The 16,239-nt window shown below is 45.2% G+C and overlaps 1 protein-coding gene across 1 annotated transcript; it reads right to left on the reverse strand.

Annotated features, from left to right (window-relative positions):
* Positions 1-1,193: 1,193 nt before the first annotated feature.
* LOC140854357 (flavonoid 3'-monooxygenase CYP75B137-like) lies at positions 1,194-2,453 on the reverse strand. The gene has a single exon (XM_073250235.1). The coding sequence runs from the start codon at positions 2,241-2,243 to the stop codon at positions 1,290-1,292; it is 954 nt and encodes a 317-aa protein (XP_073106336.1). The 5' UTR covers positions 2,244-2,453; the 3' UTR covers positions 1,194-1,289.
* Between the last annotated feature and the right edge of the window lie 13,786 nt (positions 2,454-16,239).

Below are 16,239 nucleotides of genomic sequence, written 5' to 3' on the forward strand. Positions count from 1 at the left end.
TAGGATTACCTATTTAATAAATAGGTCGGATTCAGATCTGAATCTCTGACCTATTTAATAAATAGGTTAGATTTGGATTGATAATTTTTCGATCTGACCTATATCGACTCGACCTAATTGCTACCCCTAATCTCATGACTCAAAAAAAAAAAGAAAGAAAAAAAAATATGTGAAGCATCATTCGTGAGGCCATTTGCCCATATCGATCCCATCTCTTTCTTCTCATCAAGTCATCCTTTCCTCTCCATCCGTCCACGAGACATTGCTCCTCCTCCCCCAATCCCTTTCTCCTCCAAATCTTCTTCTTTATGAAGATGTCCATCCCAAATATGTATCATGTGGCCATGGACCATATATTAGGAAATACTATGTTCATAATATCTAAAAACTATATATCAATTTGCCTAAATATGTCTGGATTGCCTAGATAAGTGTATTATATTGTTGCTAGGTATGAATCAAAGAAGCTTAAAATATATATCAAAAACTCGATGAATATATCTTACTTGGATATATATTATATGCTAGTAAATATAATGTTTTAAAAACTACGTATCAATTTATCCGAATATATATCAATTTGTCTGGAGATATGTATTGGCTCACTGTTAGATTTGTATATCAAAAAAACTTAAAGTATGTGCCAAAAATCTATTGAATGTGCATCACATAGATATATACTATATACTAATAAACACAATATTCTGAAAATTGTTTATCAATTTGTCTGAAGGTATATATAGATCATTAGATGTCTAATTTGTTAGGTATGCATCACTAGATCATATATTATGTACTAGTGACTACAATCTATGGTTGCGAGATTGTATTTCAGAGAAGGAGAAAGGGACTAAAGGAGGAGAAAAATTTCATAGATGGATAGAAAGGAAAAGATGGCTTGATGAGAAAGAAAAAAAAGGGATGGATGATCCCAGAAATGACACTTCATGTACTTTTTTTTTTTTTTTTTTAGTCACATGACTGACTCAATTAGTTGGACTCCAGTCTCACATTGACTCTCCAGTTTATACTTTAAGATAGATGTAATAAGATACCAAAAATAGAAGATTGCTCTACAAAATTTCCTCTTATGTGTGCATTAGAGGATTTTTTTCTAACGGCTTTATGACTCACAACTATCGGAGATGAGACAAAAGAACATTCAAATATTATCAAATTCAAATTATTAAATATCATCGAAAAAATTATAATTAATTTTATAAAAAAAATATATAATTAAAATATTAATTTTAAAACAGATGAGTAGGCCGGACGTTACCCATAATTACCTATACAAGCAACATGGTTATTTTACACAGAAGGGGGTGGGGGTGGGGTGGAAGAATTAGAGTTGACTTTACCATGAGGAGGGCCTTTACATGAGTCATGGTGAAAGGCGTCTTGCTATCACCGCCTTCCTCCTCCATCCTTAGCATATACTCCAAGAAATCCTTCGCCCCTCGCTCCCCAACCTTCCTCCTCCGGTCTATTATGGGCTCGAAGATCCGGTCGAACCGCTCCAGCAGCAGCCTCATCCGCCTCTCCACCCCCTGCAGATCGAACCGGGCCAGAACCGGGAAAAAATCCGACACGTTGGGCCTGCCCAGCAGCTCCGTTATCTCCGCCACCACCGCCCGGAACTCCTTCCCCACCCAACTCCTCTCCTCCCCCTCCACCGTCCCTCCCCACAACATGTTCGTGATCACGTTCATCACCGTCAGAAACATCTGAGCTCCAACGTCGACCGGAGCGCCGGCGTGGGAGTGCAGATGACGGATGGTCGACCGGATCTCCTGTCTCCGGAGGCCGTAGACGGCGTCGAGGCTGGCAGGGCCGAGCATCTCGCGGACGCAGACGCGGCGGAGCATGCGCCAGGTGGGGCCGTTGGGGTTCCAGACGATGTCGGCGCCGCCGTAGGCGATGGCGCGGGCTGCGGCGGGCACGTCGCGGTTGGCAAAGATGGGGTCGTGGTCCTTCAGCACCTCGCGGGAGAGGGCCGGGGAGGAGACCACGATGCCCAGCTTCGTGCCTAGCCGCATGCTGAAGATTGGGCCGTGGGTGGCGGCGAGGCGGGCGAAGTAGGTGTGGAGCTCCGGGTCGAGGAAGGGAAGGCTGCCGACGAGGGGGAGCCCAGTTGGGCCTGGAGGGGGCTTCGAGGAGGAAGAGCGGCGCCATCGCTGGAGGACGGCGGCGTAGAAGAGCACCGCCAGGAGGGCGGCGGCCAGGGAGGTGGATAACTCCATATCAATTTGGAGGGTGGGATGTACTGGTGGGCTTTGGATCCGTTTTATGAACGATGATCAAAGGATATCCAGAATTTCTGTAATTTTGGATCGGTGGGATTTTAGCCTGGTAAACGATGAGGGATTTGTTTGGGGAGAGAGCCCGGATGATTCCCCGGACGGCTGACACTTAGCGGATGGAAGATGCTGAGCTTGTCGTGTAGGGGGAAATGGGCGGCCACAAGGACGTGATCCGTTTGCTTGTGGCTGGCTGCGGTGAGCCCGGAGCGTGGAATCCTACCGACACTGAAGCTGACAATCACACGGAATCTCTCTTCTGATTTTTTTTTTTTAAATATTTTATTTTTTAAAAAAATTACAAATATATTTTTATTATATTGGTGTAATAAATTCGTCTTACTATAAAATAAAAAAGAAAAAATTGATCGGCTGATTTTGTATCCGCCGGGCATTTCCCTTGTGCAGATTTATTATCTTTGCTTTTATTTTATTTTATTTTGGTGAAAGATATGCTAGTTATTTTTATCAAAACAAAAAAAAAAAAAAAAAACCCGTTGCTATCCACGAAGGAAAAAGATTATTATGATTATTATTTTAAAAATATTATTTAACTTTTGTTGATTTTATCCTTGCAAAAATATATGCCCATTCACGATGAGAAGTGTTGCTGCACCTCTCCGAGTGGGTGTAACAGCTTGGATCCTTCATCTTGCTGAAGTAGGTCGGTGCCAATCAAAATTTCGATCACCTGCAAAGAAAGTCCGCGCACATCGGAGAAGAAGATAGGAGGTTTTTCGGTAGAGAATCTTTCGATGCTTAAGTCAGTGAAAATCAAAGAAGGAGAATAGTAAGAGATAGTGAAAATAGTTCATAGAAATAGTGTTCAAAGTTCTCTCTTTTTCCTACTTTCTTCTCTTTTTATGAGGAATATTTGTTAGGCGGTTAGCAACCGTTGTAACTGGAGTAGTGGATTATTGACAAATTGTTGGCAATTAGTTACGGTGCCAAGTGTTTACGTATGGGAAGATGGATTCTATTACAGCCAAATGCCAACTTAGAATAATCCACACACCAATGATTTCTCATAGCTTCCAAGCTGTCATACGGCTTATAGAGAAAACAAAGATGAGATGAGATCGGCAGAACACTGATGATGTAGACTTCATCTGAGGATCGACCTTAACTATTTGGCTATCAACCAATGACATTAATGTTGGATAGAACATATATCCTAAGTCATTCACGTCATAATGCCAAGTATTTGCTATATCTTCGTAGGTTGGATATATCATCAGGTAGATCAATTCCTGCTTAATACTTGCCCCCCACTTTTCAGTCCAAAAAATATTTCATACTGGGAAGTAGATCATCATCTGGGTCCAGAGTCATGTGTCACAGTGAGCTCCTCTATCTTTGTGAAGCTTCATTGATGCAACCGAAGTAGTTGAATACCACTTCAAGTCTTCACTGACGTGATGAGAGTTCTGCTTCGACAGATAACGCTCAGAGACATCGGTGACTCACATCAGTTTGTTGCTGAAATGATGCTTTAACTAGAATCTAGAGTTGTCGGACATTTCTGGGTCCAATTACCATTCAACACTTGTAACGGCAGGAGTCCCGTCAGTGAACCATTGCACTGTCATTCTACATTTATTATTTGTTGGCACGTACAAAGGGACATGCTATCTGAATTCTAACAAAGTAACCATCACATCCTTTCTATAGTAATGTCAAAGCGGTATTTAAGGAGTCGTAATGATTTTGAAAAAAAGATGATTTTTGGTATGTTTCTTCGACCCACCGCACAATGCCAAGTGGAATGCTTATAGCACCGAATGGCGAGAGTTAGAGGATCAGAGCTGTTGATATCCATTTATTAATAAGGTCATTTGGACTTGGCTTTCATCTTTCCACCATTGCTACTGCATTTGATATTCTTGAAGTTTTTTTCTCTAATGGTAGCTTTCAGCATCTCCTAACTATGCTCCCGTTAAGAGGTCCTTCAGCTGGTTCATCTGTTTCTTCTTCATCCCTTGAACTCAAGTTCTTTAGCTATCCAATAGTTTTATAGGTTCTATTCCTCTTTCTTTGATCTCATGGCTCCTCGTAGATATAAGAAAAATAGTAGTCCTAAACCTTCTGGCTCTTCTTCTCTAAAAGGGCCTAGGGTCAACCCACGGAGAGTTTTCGATAAGGCTCCTCACAGTTGTATTCTGGGATCTGGGATCACTCATTGTAGCAAAAAGAAAGAAAAAAAAAGAAATATAATCAAATACGTGGATCAGCTAAAGGCTCACCTCCACAAGGATGCAAGCTTCACTATGAGAAAAGAGAAAATTTACGAGAAGAGATCATACCCTCAACCCACAAATACCAATTTCTCTCTTTCAACAAGAAGCACTCCCTTACATAAAACTCTGTCTCTCTCTCTTTAGGAGATTTTTTGAAATGACTGATGTTCGCTGTCTGATAGTCTGTCTGAAACCTCCTGCTTTTGCACTCTACCGACACCTCTCCGGATCTGCTGCTGCTCCTCAGGTCTCCACTAAACTTCCTACTACCACCCAATTCTCTGTCTGCATATAGGGCCTCTTAAAGGCATCAAACCTAGCTTGGACTTGATTTAGGTCTCCTAACAGCACCTAAATAAGCCTCATCACCATCAGATCATGCCCGCTCATCCTCTCACCCATCCGATCGTGCAATCACACTTTGTCGATCCACAAAAACTCCATAGATCGTCAGAAACGATCGAGAAATGATTCCTGATCCATGGTGGACCGTGAGAACCTGAGGAGAAATGGGAGTCGTACCCCGCATGCTTGTTGGGCTGGCCTGTGCACACCCACATGCATTGGGCCCCGCTACATCTACGAGTGCCCATTGGGCCATGCTCGAGGCCAGCCCACGCTGGGACGGCACCTCATGCTAGGCCGCCTCGTGCACATGCCTAGGCCATGCCCAACTGCACCTATAGGCTGTGGCGTACTGTGGGCCACGTCTCTCGCATGTCGTTCTTCGCGTGGGCTTCTCTCTTGGACTTCTTGTTGCTATGGTTTCTCCTATGGGCTCTTTATGGGTCAAATTTGAGGTATTTTTCTCAATAGGTTGGGGCTGTGCATCTCTGAAACCCAACCATGAAGAGTCTCATCTTGTTGAATCTGACTTACAAAAGTTTCGAATTTAATATTTCATCCCTTCTTTCTTTAGGTTAGTTGCATCCAGTAAGGATGATAGGGTCTTCATTCCTCCAAAAGGTTGTGTTGCCTTTTATGATGAGGTACTCCCCTTCAGTCTTTGATGTTCTCTTCATCTTTTCATTTGTAACGTATTAGATTACTATAAGATCCTTCCCATTTAGATAGCTCCAAATGGGATTTGGTCTTTGATTGCCTTCATTTTGATGTGTGACATTGTCAAAATTTCTCCTAGATGTTTCCTTTTTAGGTCTTTATTTTCTCTGAAGAAGCATCCCTACAACAAAGAGTGGTGGTACTTCTCCCCTCACCCTAAGTGTAAAATTGTAGCCGGCCTGCCATCTTTTGTATGTAGCTGAAAGAATAGATACTTTTTGTTTTCTCGAATCAGCCTTGGGGCTTTGGGATCACCTGGGGTAAGCCTTGGCTCGAGCTGAATAATAAGAAGAATCCTCTCAAAGAGGACTTAGAAGACTATCAAAAATTGAAAGATATCCATATTCCCCAGTTTAAGAACCTATTGACCTTTCAGGGATTGTATAATGCAAGCATCAACCACGTCGCTCCTGTGTTAGATGTATGTCCTAGAAGTCAAATTGGCCAATACTTGTAAAACTTTATAAGGACATATTTTGAAATATTGACTTATAAATTAATAAAATTATATCTATTTCCATGCATAATAACACATATTCTTAAGAGATGAGAATTTGAGACATGTGTCATCATATATATATATATATATATATATATATATATATATATATATATATATATATATATATATATATATATATATATATATATATATTGATACTCTAGGGAGGATATTATGGTGTTGCCAATTGAGGGGGGTTGGTGGTGCCGGAGCCGGAGGAGGGGAGGGGAGGGGATTTGGTGGTCGCACGGAGCCGGGAGTAGCACGGACAGCAGGTGCAGCACGGACGGTGGTGGGGGCGGCACAAACGGTTGTGGCTTGGGCCCCACACAGCAGGGTCGGGGGGTGGGGGGAGACGGTGAGAGGAAGGGATGGGATCATCATCACCAGAGTTGGCGCTGGCGTCGAAAAACTCCCAAGTGAGGTGAGGGGGGTTGGCGGTGCTGGAGTTGGGGGGGAGGGGATTTGGTGGTTGTATGGAGCTCGGTGTAGTGCGAACGTTGGGTGCAGCGATGGCGGTGGGGCGGGCCCATGGTGGGGGTGGCACAAACAGCTGTGACTTGGGCCTCATGCGGCGGGGCCAGGGGGTGGGGGTGGAGGTGGCGGGAGGAAGGGATGGGAAGGATAAAAAAGAACAAAAAGAAAAAAATATTTTGGGAGGGAGAAAAAATATTATTATTTTATTATTAATAATGATTTAAATATTATTATTTTTAAATAATATTAATTTTAAACTAATAATAAAAATATTATTTTTTTAAAAAAAAATATTATTTTAAATATTTTATTATTAATTTAAAAATACTATTTGTATAATAATATATTATTTTTAAAAAAGTTATTAGGAGAGGAGGTTTGATGATCGTGCGGAGCTAGGTGTGGTGCAGATGATGGGTGCAGTGATGGTAGTGGGGCAGGCCGACAGCTGGGGCGGCACAGACGGTCGCGACCTAGGCCTCACGCAGCGGGGGCGAGGGGTAGGAGAAGGCGACGGGAGGAAGAGATGGGAAAGGAAAAAAAGAAAAAAAATATTTGAAAAGAAAGAAAAAAGAAAAAAATATTATTATTTTATTATTAATAATAATTTAAATATTATTATTTTTTGAATAATATTAATTTTAAAATAATAATAATAATAATATTTTTTAAAAAATATTATTTTAAAAAATAATATTTTTATTATTAATTTAAAAATACTATTTATATAATAACATATTATTTTAAAAAAAATATTTCAAAAATTTAATAATCAAATATTATTTTGAAAAATATTATTTAAATAATATTAGTTGGAAAATAATAAAAAAAATATTATTTTTTTAAAATATTATTTTAAAAAATAATATTTTTATTATTAATTTAAACATACTATTTATATGATAACATATTATTTTTAAAAAGTTTATTTCAAAAAATTAATAATAAAATATTATTTTAAAAAAAATTATTTTTAAAATAATAATATAAATATTATTTTAAAATATTAATTTATTATTAATAATAATTTAAATATTAATAAAAAATTATTATTAATAATAAATATTATTTTATTATTAATAAAATATTATTATTATTGATTAATAATAAAATATTATTATTTGATTAATAATAAAAAAATATTTTAATAATAATAAAATATTATTATTTTATTAATAATAATATATAAAAAAAATAACATGTAAGCAGAAGATCCACAGGCTTTTCTATCTCCTCCGACCCACGGGGAAAGGTTGTGGCGGAGGCACCATGGGCGAGCAAGGGGCGAACGGTGAAACTGAGCCCGCCCCCTTGCTTGGAGGCTATTAAATACAGAGATTTGGCTTTCAAATCGATAGAGTATTGTGTTCTATTTGTAGATAATTTATCAGGTTTGATCTGATTCGATGGATCAATTCAGATCTCGAAATATATTATTTTAAAAAAATAATAAAAATATTATTTTTTAAAAAAAATAAATTAGTATGCTATTATTTTTAAAATTAGAAAATAATATGTTAGCTCGCATACTTATGGTGCGTGCTTTGATATACTTGATTGTTATTTGAGGGGTTGTGATGCACTTATGGGTTGTATGGCTGTAGGGTTGAAAATGGGTTAGATATAGATTGGAGTATTGGAGTGTTGTAACTCAGCTTGTAAAATGGGTTGAAAGAACACCTCTTCAGTATAACTATTTAATACGATACAATCAGTATATTTTATTTTCCTACATTCAACCCCATGCAATGCGCGGATCTTCGACGAGTTAATAATTAATTCATAAATTGCTCTCGATCATAGGATTATCATGAGGGCGATGCTTGATCCAAAGAGATTGGTGCACGATCATTTTCTTAGGGTAGATGGATCTTGAATCTACAGTATTGGTGCAAAAATCCGCCTGCGTCGGAGAAGCTGGAGTCGAGGGAGTCGCGGTCGCCGCCGGGACCTGCAAAGGAAGTCTAAACCGGAGGTGGGGTTGCTCCGGTAAGACCCTCCGACGCTCAAGTCAGTTCTCTGCCTCAACAAGAGTGGAGTACTCGAACGAAAATTTTAGCAGAGTTTTGAGATAGAAAATAGAGCTTAGAGAATAACGTATCTGGGGCTCCCCTTTTATAGGCGGAGGGGGCAGCAGACTGATAGCGATATCTGTAACCGTCTGGCAGTGGGCTGCCTAGGGTTAGGCAGAGTTTGTTGCGAAGAGTAGTGGAGTAGACCCGTGGCTATCACCGGGGCATGCCACGTGGAGTCTGCCGCGAGGAGTGGGGCGGCGTCCGTTGTCGCGGTTGTCGCGACTTGCCAGAGGATGGAAGAATCGCACGGTATCTGTTGCGGGAAGTGGAGCAGGATCGTGACCGTCATTGTGGCCTGTCAGAGAGTGATGGAGCTGCGTGGAATCCGTCGCAGGAAGTGGAGCAGTGCTGTGGCCGTTACTGCGGCCTGCCAGGGAGTAATGGAGCCGCGTAGGATCCGCCGCAGGGAGTAATGGAGCCATGTAGGATCCACCGCAGGGAGTGGAGCAGTGCTGTGGCCGTTACTGCGGCCTGCCAGGGAGTAATGGAGCCACGTAAGATCCACCGCAGGGAGTGGAGTAGAATCGTGGTCGTTACTACGGCCTGCCAGGGAGTCCAGACTTGTCGGCTGAAGTTCGGTTGGAGTCTGTAGCTGGAGTCGGAAGTGAAGTCCGGCTCCTATAGGAGCTCGGACGAGGTCTTCCTGCAGTTGAAGTTGAGGATGAAGTCTGGCTCCCGTAGGAGTCCGGACGAAGCTTGTCTGCAGTCGAAGTAGAAGACGGAGTCCGACTCCCGTAGGAGTCTGGATGAAGCTTGTCTGCAGTCAAAGTGGAAGATGGAGTCCGGCTCCCGTAGGAGTTCGGACGAAGCTTGTCTGCAGTCGAAGTAGAAGACGGAGTCCGGCTCCCGTAGGAGTCCGGGCGAAGTTTGCCTGCAGTCGAAGTTGGAGATGGAGTCCGGCTCCCGTAGGAGTCCGGACAAAGCTTGTTTGCAGTCGAAGTAGAAGACAGAGTCCGGTTCCCGTAGGAGTCCGGACGAAGCTTGTCTGCGGTCGAAGTAGAAGATGGAGTCCGGCTCCCATAGGAGTCCAAGCGAAGCTTGTCTGCAGTCGAAGTGGAAGATGGAGTCCGGCTCCCGTAGGAGTCCGGACGAAGCTTGTCTGCAGTCAAAGTAGAAGACGGAGTCTGGTTCCCGTAGGAGTCCGGACGAAGCTTGTCTGCAGTCGAAGTAGAAGATGGAGTCCGGCTCCCGTAGGAGTCCGGACGAAGCTTATTTGCAGTCGAAGTAGAAGATGGAGTCCGACTCCCATAGGAGTCTGGACGAAGCTTGTCTGCGGTCGAAGTAGAAGACGGAGTCTGGCTCCCGTAGGAGTCCGGGCGAAGTTTGCCTGTAGTATCCCCGAGGGGTCACTCCGAACACGAACTTCAGCTGGGGGAGGTTTTACACCCAACACCAGTCCCCCTACTTCCAAGTTCAAGTTTCGATCGGAGGAAGTACAGAAAATTTTCATAGCTGAAATCGTTACCTTGAATTCTGCCCACGACCACCTTCAAAAAACTTGGCATTTAATGCGCGCATGTTGGAGCCTTTTTTCGATTAGGGCGACCCGAAAAGTCTTTTCAGAATTCCCACTAGGACGTGATCCTAAGCGTCACGCCATAAAAATCCACGAACGGTCAACCCTATGCCGCGGTGAGTGGGACACGTGGTGGGTACTGGTTGGCCTAGGGACATCTGCCACCATAACTGCGCCAGGCTCCGTTGCCTATTTAAGCTCCCGCCTTTCCTCTGGGGGCTTCACTTTGCCTGTGGGTCGACGCCTTTCTTCCGTCTGAGAGCCTAGCCACTCAACCACTCCATCGGCTCTCCATCGTCTTCGGTCCCCCGAGTCTCTCTGAGGGGTTCTCCCGCCGGGGCCTCCGCCCCGGAGACCAACCTCAAGAGGATGCCACGGACTAGGAAGAGTGCGAGGAGGAGAACAGCGGTCTATGAGTTCTCCAGTTGTCAAACTGCCGCTGAGGGTTCCCGTCGCCTTAAAGGGGGCTCGAGGGAGAATTTCTTCAACAACAGGGATTTAATAACATGGACAACCGATGAAGGCGTTCCGCCTGAGAACTTTGAAGTAGCTGAACGGGGCGACATCGGTAAAGGGGGCAGAGCTGTCGTCACAAGCCGTGGTGGGATCCTTGATATCGTCAGGACCGAGGGACCAGAAGCGGTCGGCGTCGATGGTGGGGCAGTAGAACTTGTTGCGGGGACGGTGGAAGTAGCGCATGCCGACCTTGTCGGAACACCTAGGATGGTGGTTGTCACGGAGCACACGGTGGTGGCACATATCTCCGGTGCCATCGCTGCCTCCGAGGTGACCCTGGTTCTTCTTGAAATAGGTCGTCGTCGCCGCTGTCGTTACCTTTGCTGCTCCCTGAATTCTATCCCATCCTTTTCCCCCTAGGGTTGAGATTTTGGAGATGGAGCAGAACGAGATAGGGGGCGAGAGCCGAGAGGCTTATCACACGTACTGAAAAATGCTGCTGGGAAGGACAGAATTGGGAAGAGAAGTCTATAGCTTGAAGCGGCCTCCGGTGTATCCCTTTCGAGTTTTGTAATAATATTTTCTTTTTCTGGCCCTCTGGGTCTTGTAACGTACATCTTGTTAATCGAAGAATGAGAAGGAGATTTTATTACTTCGTCCGCACTTTGCATCAAACTATTATCTGCCGAATTTCTTTCTTTTACCATTGTTATTGTTGTATTCTCTTCTCTCTATTTCTCTTCTTTGTCCCCTTTTCTCTCTCTTTTTTTTTTTGACGTCGCTTGTAGGTTACCGATAGTTGTCACGTCGGCTCATCTTTCAGTTATCCTTCTCCTTCAACCTTAATGGCTCTATAATGTATATTGGATGAATAATATGAGAAGGGAAATTTCTGCTACCTCTTATACTCACGTGTTGAATTGTCGCTTGCCGAGCTTCTTTTCGGCCTTCGCATCGTTCGGAGGTACCCGATTGCCATCGTATCGACCAATCCTTTTCATTCGTGGCTGCAGATTTATCTGGGGCCGCTCAGGTTTGGTGCCCCCCACCAGGGCTCGGGCTCGGAGGTCTAAGCTTCCGTCACCCCGAGGAAGTTGTCTCATCTCGGGCTTGTGTTGAGAGCTTCCTTGAGAGCTGGGGTTCTTGATAAGAACCTCCATCCTAGCTGAGATGGGGTTCTCTGGATCTTTGATGCTGTTTGTTTTCCATTCGTCACTGACATAGTCCATCGCTTTCCTTTTTAACCCCTCCTCCCTTTTTCTTCTTCGAGTGGAATTTTTCTTTCACTCTTGGTGGGACTACGGGAGTCCGGCTCTCGTAGGAGAAGTCAGAGCGAAGTCCGACTCCCGTGGGAGTCCGAACGGAGTCTACCTGCAATTAAAATTAGGGACGAAGTCTGGCTCCCTAGGAGTCCGGATGAAGTTTACCATCAGTCGAGGTCGGGGATGAAGCCCAGCTCCTGCAGGAGTCTGGGCGGAGCCTTCTTGCGGTTGAAGTCGGAGGCGAAGTCTGGCTCCCGTAGGAGTCCGGATGAAGTCCACCTGCAATTAAAGTCAGTGGCAAAGTCCGGCTCCCGTAGGAGTCCGGATGAAGTTTACCATCAGTCGAGGTCGGGGATGAGGTTCCGACTCCTGTAAGAGTCCGGACGGAGTCTTCCCGCAGTTGAGGTTGGGGATGAAGTCCGGCTCCCGTAGGAGTCCGGACGAAGTCTTATTGCGAAGGGCCGCTGGGGAAGGTCCCCCTTTTTCCCTTCTGGTCTTGAATGATCAGACTTTAATTGGTGTCGGGATGAGGTTCTTTCCCTATTTCTGTCGTAACAGGTTTCAGCTCTGATTAGGACGAGGTCCTCCTCTTGTCCCTAGCGCAGCTGTAGGGGCACATATGGGCGTTGCTGGGCCCTTCCCCCCTTCCGGTCTAAAGAGAATCGGACCTTTGACTTTGCTCGAGTTAGGGCGAGGTTCTCCTCCTGTTCCTAACAGGGCTGTGGGGGCGCATATGGGCATTGCAGGGCCTCTCCCCCCATCCGGTCTAAAGAGAACCGGGCTTTCGACTTTGCTCAAGTTAGGGTGAGGTTTTCTTCCTGTCCCTAACAGGGCTGTGGGGGCGCATATGGGCGTTGCAGGGCCTCTCCCCCCATCCGATCTAAAGAGAACCGGGCCTTCGACTTTGCTCAAGTTAGGATGAGGTTCTCCTCCTATCCCTAACAGGGCTGTGGGGGCGCATATGGGCATTGCAGGGCCTCTCCCCCCATCCGGTCTAAAGAGAACCGGACCTTCGACTTTGCTCAAGTTAGGGCGAGGTTCTCCTCCTATCCCTAACAGGGCTGTGGGGGTGCATATGGGCGTTGCAGGGCCTCTCTCCCCATCCGGTCTAAAGAGAACCGGGCCTTCGACTTTGCTTAAGTTAAGGCGAGATTTTCCTCCTGTCCCTAACAGGGCTGTGGGAGTTCCCCTCTTGCTTTCGATACAGTTTGTTTTGACTGCCCTGTCGATATAAGATAGTGCCAAGAGGGGAGACATGTAGATATGCAACTTTTATTTAAAATAAAGTTATCGGTAATACATCCGTAAGTTTTTCGAGCTCCATGGTCACGGGAGGTCTGCTCCTTCGAGCTCCTTGAGATAATAAGTTTCGGGCCGGACTACTTCTTTGACCTCATACGGGCCTTTCCAGTTTGGGGCGAGCTTCCCTCGATCCTGAGGTTGCGAGACAGTGGCTCGTCGAAGCACTTGATCTCCTGCTCTAAAGACTTTATTCTTGACTCGGGAGTTGTAATAGCGGGCGACTTTCTGTCTGTAGACTGTCATTCGAACTTGAGCTACCTCCCACCTTTCTTCCAGCAAGTCGAGGTTGGCTTTAAGACCTTGCGAATTTTGATGTTCGTTGAATACCACGACTCGTACCGATGGGAGTTTAAGCTCAATTGGGATGACAGCCTCCATTCCGAAGGCTAAAGCAAAGGGGGTCTCCCCTGTGGGCAGTCTTTGGATAGTTCGATACACCCACAACACATGATAAAGTTCGTCTACCCAAGTTTTCTTCGCCTTTTCAAGCCTTGTCTTGATCTCCTGCAGAAGGATTCTGTTGGTCACCTCAGCTTCGTCGTTCGCCTGAGGATGGGCTATTGATGTGAAGTTGTGGAAAATGTTTAGATCTTCACAGAATTCGATGAATCTTGCTCCCGTGAATTGCCGCCCATTATCAGTGATTAGGATCCTGGGCAGACCGAACCTACATATGATTGACTTCCAGACAAAATCTTGCACTTTTGCTTCTGTGATTTTTGTTGGTAGTTCAGCTTCAACCCATTTGGTAAAGTAGTCGATCGCTACAAGGAGGAACTTTCTCTGCCCCGACGCCATGGGAAAGGGTCCAAGGATGTCCATCCCCCATTGCGCAAAAGGCCATAGGGCGCTCAAGGGTGTAAGCTCGATGGCGGGCTGTCTCAGATGTTGGCATATCTCTGGCATCGATCACACTTTCTAACGTATTCAATCGAGTCATGATGCATCGTCGATCAGTAATATCCTTGGCAGAGCAGCTTGTGGGATAAAGATCTAGCCCCCAGATGGCTTCCGCAGATTCCTTCATGCATCTCCCACAAGGCGTAGTCAGTTTCCGAAGGCCAGAGACATTTCAAAAGGGGCAAAGAGTATGATCTCTCGTACAACTTATCCTCATAAAGGATGTATCGAGAGGCTTGATTTCTGAGCTTCTGAGCCTCTTTTGCATCTTGGGGGAGAACCCCGTCTCTGAGATAGGTCATCAGTGGGTCGATCCAGCTGGGCTCGTGGTCAATTTCCATCACGGGCCGCGATTCTTCCGTACTCGGGCACTTTAGAACTTCAAAGAGAACGCCCTTGGGCAATTCGGCCGGAGCCAGTGTTGCCAGCTTGGAGAGAAGGTCGGCCCTGGCATTTTCCAACCTCAAAATCTGTTTGATGTTGAAGCTGCTGAAGGCGAGGATGAGCTCCTTTACCTTTTCAAGGTATTTAGCCATGCTGTCCTCCCGCGCTTCGTAGTTTTCGTTGACTTGTCCCACTACTAGTTGAGAGTCGCTGTGGACCTGGAGCCGATCTATCCTCAGCTCTTTGGCGATCCTCAGTCCTGCGATCAGAGCTTCATATTCTACTCCATTGTTTGTTGCGGAGAACTCGAAGCGCAGAGCATACTCCATGATGACTCTCTCTGGACTGATTAAGATCAGGCCCGTGCCTGTGCCTAACATATTGGAAGACTGGTCCACGTAGAGGGCCCAAAAACAACCAGAGGGATCTGCCTCTTCTTTGGGGGAGTTCGGTCAGGACTTCAGGCCGTCAATTTCTCATTGTTCAGGTTCGGCCTCCTCTGAGATAGTACACTCCACTATGAAATCTGCCAATATCTGAGCCTTCACTGCTGGCCTGGATCGATAGTTGATGTCAAATTTTGTGAGCTCGATCGCCTATTTTGCCATCCTCCCGGAGGCATCCGCCTGGTATAGAATCATCTTGATCGGTTGGTCGGTGAGCAGCATTACGGTATGCCCTTGAAAGTAGGGTCGGAGCCTCCGGGCTGCAATCAACAAGGCGTAAGTCAGTTTTTCTAATTTGGTATACCTGGTCTTGACGTCTCTCAATGCATGACTGACGTAGTAGATCGACCGTTGGACTTCTTCTTTGACAAGGACTGCCGCAAGGGCTATGGGAGAGACCGCCAGGTATAAAAATAGTTCCTCTCCAGGCTCTAGCTTTGCCAACAGCGGGGGTGAGCCGAGGTAGCTCCTTAGTTCTTCGAACGCCTGTTGGCACTCAGGGGTCCAACAGATGTTCTTCGGCTGCTTGAGAGTTTGGAAAAAGGGTAAGCACCGTTCGGCTGACCTCGCGACAAAGTGATTCAGGGCTGCTACACTCCCTGTAAGGTGCTGAACCTCTTTTATCGACCTTGGGGCGGCCATCTTCTGGATGGTGTGAATTTTCTCCGGATTGGCCTCAATTCCGCACCCCGATACCATGAAGTCCAGGAACTTTCCTGAGGTCACTCCGAAAGCGCATATAGCCGAGTTCAGCTTCATTTTATATTTTTGGAGGGCACTGAAGGTCTCTTCGAGGTCGGCGATGTGGTTCATGGAGGATTTTTTTTTTACGAGCATGTCATCCACGTAGACCTCCATGTTGCGGCCGATCTGCTCCTTGAAGATTTTGTTCACCAACCACTGGTAAGTTGCACCTGCATTTTTGAGGCCGAAAGGCATGATCCTGTAACAGTAAAGGCCACGGTTAGTAATGAAAGCACTCTTTTCTTCATCTTCTGGCACCATCCTGATTTGATTATAATAGGAGAATGCATCCATGAAGGTGAGGAGCTCATGGCCTGAGGTCGCGTCCACCAGTTGATCAATTCTGGGTAGGGGGTAGCTGTCCTTGGGGCAGGCTTTATTCAGCTTTTTGAAGTTTATGCACATCCTCCACTTACCGTTTGCTTTTTTGACTAGGACAACGTTGGAAATCCAATTAGGATAATTGACTTCCCTAATGAATCCGGCCTTAAGGAGTTTATCCACTTTCTCGGCTATCGCCTTCTGCCTCTCTGGTGCATGACCTCAGATTTTTTTTTTTGTCGGTCGATGCTTGGG

The sequence above is a fragment of the Elaeis guineensis genome, chromosome 16, assembly GCF_000442705.2.
Source record: "Elaeis guineensis isolate ETL-2024a chromosome 16, EG11, whole genome shotgun sequence".
Classification (NCBI taxonomy): Eukaryota; Viridiplantae; Streptophyta; class Magnoliopsida; order Arecales; family Arecaceae; genus Elaeis; species Elaeis guineensis.